This window comes from Gavialis gangeticus, unplaced genomic scaffold (genome assembly GCF_001723915.1).
Source record: "Gavialis gangeticus isolate Ggan-Ray unplaced genomic scaffold, GavGan_comp1, whole genome shotgun sequence".
Lineage (NCBI taxonomy): Eukaryota > Metazoa > Chordata > Crocodylia > Gavialidae > Gavialis > Gavialis gangeticus.
In genome coordinates, this window is record NW_017728998.1 from 27,833,481 (window position 1) to 27,839,172 (window position 5,692).

General features: G+C 38.2%; 1 protein-coding gene across 2 annotated transcripts in view; it reads right to left on the minus strand.

Moving 5' to 3' along the window:
• LOC109289569 (myosin light chain kinase family member 4-like) overlaps nt 1-5,692 on the minus strand; it is a 58,883-nt gene that overhangs the window by 7,444 nt on the left and 45,747 nt on the right. For both annotated transcript variants that reach the window (XM_019505649.1, XM_019505650.1), the window contains exons 6-9: nt 5,018-5,111; nt 4,556-4,665; nt 2,852-2,993; nt 767-837 (exon numbers count right to left, since the gene is read on the minus strand). In XM_019505649.1, coding sequence (XP_019361194.1) covers nt 767-837; nt 2,852-2,993; nt 4,556-4,665; nt 5,018-5,111 — 417 coding nt within the window. The remainder of the gene's footprint in view (nt 1-766; nt 838-2,851; nt 2,994-4,555; nt 4,666-5,017; nt 5,112-5,692) is intronic.

The following is a 5,692-nucleotide window of genomic DNA, read 5'->3' on the forward strand; positions in this document are numbered from 1 at the left end:
AGTGTAGCAGTTATTAATCATCTGCCTACTACTATTTTTTCCATCAGCGTACATGTGTGTCATTGTCTAGGCTCTAAACATTTATAGAGGATAATGCCTGCCCTTTGTTCTCATTTAGCCAAGTTGTACATATGAATCATTTTGCCTGTCTTTAAGTCAGTCCCATCTAGCCCCGTTTTTCCTGTTGTACCACTCTGTCTCCATCAATTAGGCAATATCTTTTTGGTAATGTAGCATCTAGAAGTAAAAGCATTATTCCTGGTGCAGTCACCTCAGTGCCTTAGAAAGGTTATTATTACCCCCTGCTCTGTGATGCGCTGCATTTACTTATACAGACCAAAACAATATTGCCACATTTACAGCCATATTAAACTGCAGACTTGTGACTAATTCACTTTATATTCTCACCCCTTAGCCATAACCATAATGAGCAGGCTTTATGTAAGGTGACAGGTAGAGCCTTTAAGGGAAACCTGAGCCACGCAATTCCTATTTCACAAAGACTCTTTGGAGTAAGTGCTTTTCACAGGGTATTATTTGAGTTAACTAAAATACTAATGTAATTCTGGGCCCCCAAAAGTGTCATTTGAAAGGATAACTTGATCATTATTGCACAATGCTTCATATTCCTTCATGCCTGAAGGAGCATATTGCATCACTCAGTCACATTTCAAAATCATTTTAACATCACAGTGTACAACCAAATCTTGTAACAAAAAATAAGTAGTCATTGGTTTTTGATTAGTTCATAACTGAACTGCCTTACCTCCTAGCTAATCCGAAGTCAATAATTTTAATCTGGTTTCCAGTGCGATTTACACATAATATGTTTTCAGGCTACAAACAGAGAACAGTATTATTTTAGTTAAATAAATGACAGTGGAATTATGAAACACATTATTACAATAAGAGTTGCCAGAAACATGACCTGAAGTGCAAAGATAAAGAACAAATTAAGGGGAAAGATTTTGAAAGCAATTCTATTCAGGTTCTTTGCTGATTCACAAGAACAAATTTATCCATCACACAAGTCAATCTCACCCTACAGCAGTTTAGAACAAAGGTGTCATTTGCTATTCACTGCCTAGGGCTCTCACCTATCCCTGCACCACAGGCAAAGTTTTGTTACATAGATATAAAGGGGCGTTTGATGAAAAAATAATCAAAGGCAAAATATGGCCTGAGGTTTAAGAAAATAACTGTGCAGAGACTCAGGATGTGGTCCCCCCTCAAGGAAAATAATCACATCCCAAAAAAGCAAGACCATTTGACATCAGGAAATGAGAGTCTGTTCTAGCAACTGATGGGTTTCTGCATTGGCAATCTCAAGTGTTTTGCAGAGTTCTTCTGGCCCTTTTGCATTACGCTCTTTTTCATTTTGGAGCCAGCCTTTGAATGCACCAATTGTTTGAAATTCCCCTCTCGGGTCTCAGGCGGTCAGAGATGAGACATCAGTACCAGGAAGTTTATATGAGTGGAGCTGCATGTCCTCTTCACACATATCCTGTGAGAAGGAGCTGCTGGAAATGTTAGAGTCTAGGATTATTGTTCTACATAGTACACTCTCACAGGGACAGCACGATAGAGATGACAGGCAGTTGTGGATGTTGTTAATGCTGACTGAGCCAGTACTGCTACCACCACTCCAGCATAAACATCAGTGCAGAGCTGTAGTCCTCTCCCAGACTGGCTATGCCTATCTGGGGCACAGCGTTGCCTAGGCAGCCTGTGCAGAGAAAACTACTTTGCAGATCTACTTAGGAACTGGAGGGGGAACAGTATCACATTTCCAACAGCTCACATGTGTAAATGTCCTCTTCCACCTCTGCAAAGGCATCTTGTATTTTTGATCAGGCAAATTTCGTGGAAAAAGAAGTGTAAAATATTCAGAGATTTTTTTCCAGAGGGACTTTACCACTCCCTCCACGATCACCATGGAAGGGGATGGTTGCCCTAAAGGAATTAGAATTCCTTCCTGCCACCATGAACTACTATTCCCAGCTTTGGCACAGCTGAGGGATTATATAATGCATTTGAAAGGATACCCCTTTTAGAGAAAGACAAGACCGATCCCTTTGGAAAGGAATGGCTTAGTGGGCCAGGTGGCTGTGGTCATAACCCAAGGTGTAGTCAGAAAGCATGGGTGTAAGCCTGAAGGCCAAAAAGAAACCTGCAAAGCTGTTGCTTACTTGGTCAAGGCAGACACAAGAAAAAGTTTTAGTTTTGAAATAAAAGATTTTTTTCATGCAAACCCCACCGGCCACCCACCCACACAAAAAACCCTACCAGCTGTTGGAAGGATAGCCAGCATAATTTGCTTTGTGCTAAGCACCATACGAATATATAAAGAAATGAATAAAATGAGAGCCCCTGTTTCAAAGATCTATTGAAGAAACATCATTGGAACATATGAGCATTTTACAATGCCTCAGGTTCACGCAGGCAACCACAGACATGCACAAACATCTCAGGAAAAGACAAGACAGATGGCAGGTCTTTTAACATAGAATTATAGAAAAAAATGGGATGAAGCTATGCAGGGCATACTGGTTCTCTCAGGTGGCAAGCCAAGACAAAGAGCAATTAAGTTTCTAAGCTAAAACCTGCAAAAGCAGGTGAACCTGTTGCTTATTTCATTATACTGAAGATGAGCCATTAAATGAGCAATTAAAAAAATGAATTCCCAATATCCTTTGCAGCAGCTATATTAAGTCAGTCTATTTTGTTTAAAAATAAATTATAATGGGAAAAGGAAGACCCCTGTACATATATTTGCAACTGTCATCCATGTGGACTCTACACAGCACAAACTGTAGGTCAGCAAAACAAGTTAAAATCTGCAATTACTGACCTTTAGATCTAGATGGAGTATATACTGCTGGTGTAGGTAATGAACTCCTTCACATATCTGTTTGGTAAAGAGTATTGCATCCAACTCAGTCAGACTGTAGTTTTCATCTGTGATTCGGTCAAATAACTCACCTCCATCTAGGCTAAAATGATGACAAAAAATGCAAAATCCATTCTAGTTCATTGTTGGTTTGATTAATTTTGAAGTCAAAACAATGTCCCTAATTCAGAAAGATATAACACACAATGCTGGGCACAACAGTAGTCCCACTTATTGCAGTGAGATTATTCATGTGCTTAAAATCAGGCATCAGTTTAAGTACCTTGATGAACTGCAACCTTCCTGCTCATATTCAAAGAAAAATTAACAACACTATAAACCTAGTACTGGCAAATTTCATCCACTTATTCATTACTTATTTTACTAGACTGGAGGAAAAGAAAAGATTATAACCTGTGCCAATTTTCTATAAGATTATGTTACTGTATATATAATATTAAATGGAAATTAATTCAAGATGCGACTGGGATGAGTTCAGAAAGATAACAGAAGAAAATAAATGGCAGATTTAAATATCCTTATTCTAAATGTCTTTCATGTTTTTTATTTTCCTTTTCATCCATTAATATGTGTAGTTGGGTGTATTCCCTTGTAATCCCTATTTAGAGCATTTAACCAATCGCTTCTGAAATGGCAATGCAATTCTTCTGCCACCACTTTTCCTTGAAGATCCCATTTTCTTTAAAACAAGAAACTGCTGACTTTATTTTCAGCCAGTCTATTTATTTATTTACTTATTTTATTTACTTGAAATGGGCTATAATTGCACCCATAAAAAGCACTGTCTTTAAAATAAAATCCAAATGTAGAGTCATCTTCAGCTATTATTCACAATATCGAGAGTGTGAAAATGTCATGAATTTATCCCAGATTACATTAACTGTCTAGCTCCAGTTTTTGTAGAGTACCTGTCACCAAAATCTCTCTTGGTCAGGGTTTGCAATGCATCCGAGCATGCAAAAATGCAGCTAGTTGAATTATCCAAAGTGCCTAGATTGCAGACAATAGACAAGACACCTAGGAAAATCCCAGGAGATGCCTATCTGCGCTTTTAAGCACTTACGTATTTGCAAAAAAAGTCTTGCTGTTTCTCTCCTTCCCCCCCCTTCTCCAAACCCTTCTCCTGTTTCCACTCTCTCTACTCATCCAGTTCTATTCTCCTATTTGAGCTTCCACAATTTCACTGCTACTCTCTATTGTCTCATTTTCAAAGCTGCTGTAAACACACCTTTCTCGTCTGGTTTCTGTTCCTTCTATCTCCACTATGACTTTTAATTTAACACCAGTAATCCTTATGGATCCCGGTAGATACTGTTGTGTGGTGTCTATGAGCCATACCCTCACTAATGAAAAAAAAACATACTGAAGTCCTTTTTGTGACAGCCTATAAATCCTTCTATACTCTCTGGAATACAAAATGATATTCTTACCTTTTAAGTTACAATCATATCATATAATCATTTTACCTTAAAGAGCTGGCTCCTAAAAATATACATTTTTCTTTAGAAAATGAAAGGAGCCCTTACTCAGGTCCAGAAACATTCATAATTTTTCCTGTACCTTGATGCATTTTCTCATACCCACCAATGGCTTGAGAGCAATCACAAAGTTCTGCTGTTAGGTCCTAATATCATTTGAACTTACTACTCCACAATCAAGCTGAAGTTGTTTTTGGATTGAAAAGCATCATAAAGCTGAATCAGATTCACGTGGTTTAACTGGTTCATGATGTTAATTTCATTTTTCACCTCCTCCTGAAATATTATGAACAGGAAAACAGCAAATGGTGAACCACAAGTAGCAAATACTCTCAGCTAAGAATGAATACTCTTGCACACATTCACATAAGAGCATTCATATAAAACAGCCATTCCCCAGACTCCTCAAGCAAACAAGAACCTGATCTCACACATGCTGGTGAACACCAAACATGAGATTACAAACATGAACAAACCGTATATATCGAATTTAAGTAAATATTTGCTAAGATTGGTTTTGCAGAATGCCATGCGGTACTACAAATTAAACAGACTCTAAAACAGGATGTGCAGAGTCTTGTAATAAGCAAGAAGTGCAGTGACTGCCCAGCTACACACACATCATTACCTTTTCCTTTTCTCCTTTCACTTTTATTATTTTGGCCGCTAGATTGAGACCAGTTGATATCTCTGTGCACTTGTGAACTTGACCAAAACGCCCCCTGTTGATGCAGAGCCAAGACATGGGAAAATGGCTTAGTACAACTTGCTGTAGCAGCCTTTCAAACAACTATTCTTATCATTGATTAAAAATAGCATGGTACAAACTGAAAAGAATCAGGTGGTCAGTAGCACGAATCTCCTCTTTCTCTCAGCTTATGAAGGATTAGTTTGATCTTTCCAGCCAGTTGTTCAATGCTTACATTAAAATTAGGCCCCCTTTGTATTACTACATTTCCCAATGACATGATGACCTGTTGATAGTCTTTTTTCATTCTGTAACTGTACACGCCGGCTGTCCTTCCGTGATACCTTAGTGATGAATATTAACAAGGATATTTCTGGTCTGATCTCATAACTTTTTAAATGACAAACACCAGTAACTCCAGGAAACACTGTTCCATGTCTTGCACAATGTAAATTCTTTCCTATATCATCCATACATTTTAAGACCTTGGAGGATGATTTTTAAGCTACATCTTTTCAGCATTATGTCTGCACACATTGGTCATGTGTGCATTTAACTCAGCAGAGAAGTCACACATGATAAGTAAGTGCAGCAGAGTGTAAAAGCAGCCCTCCA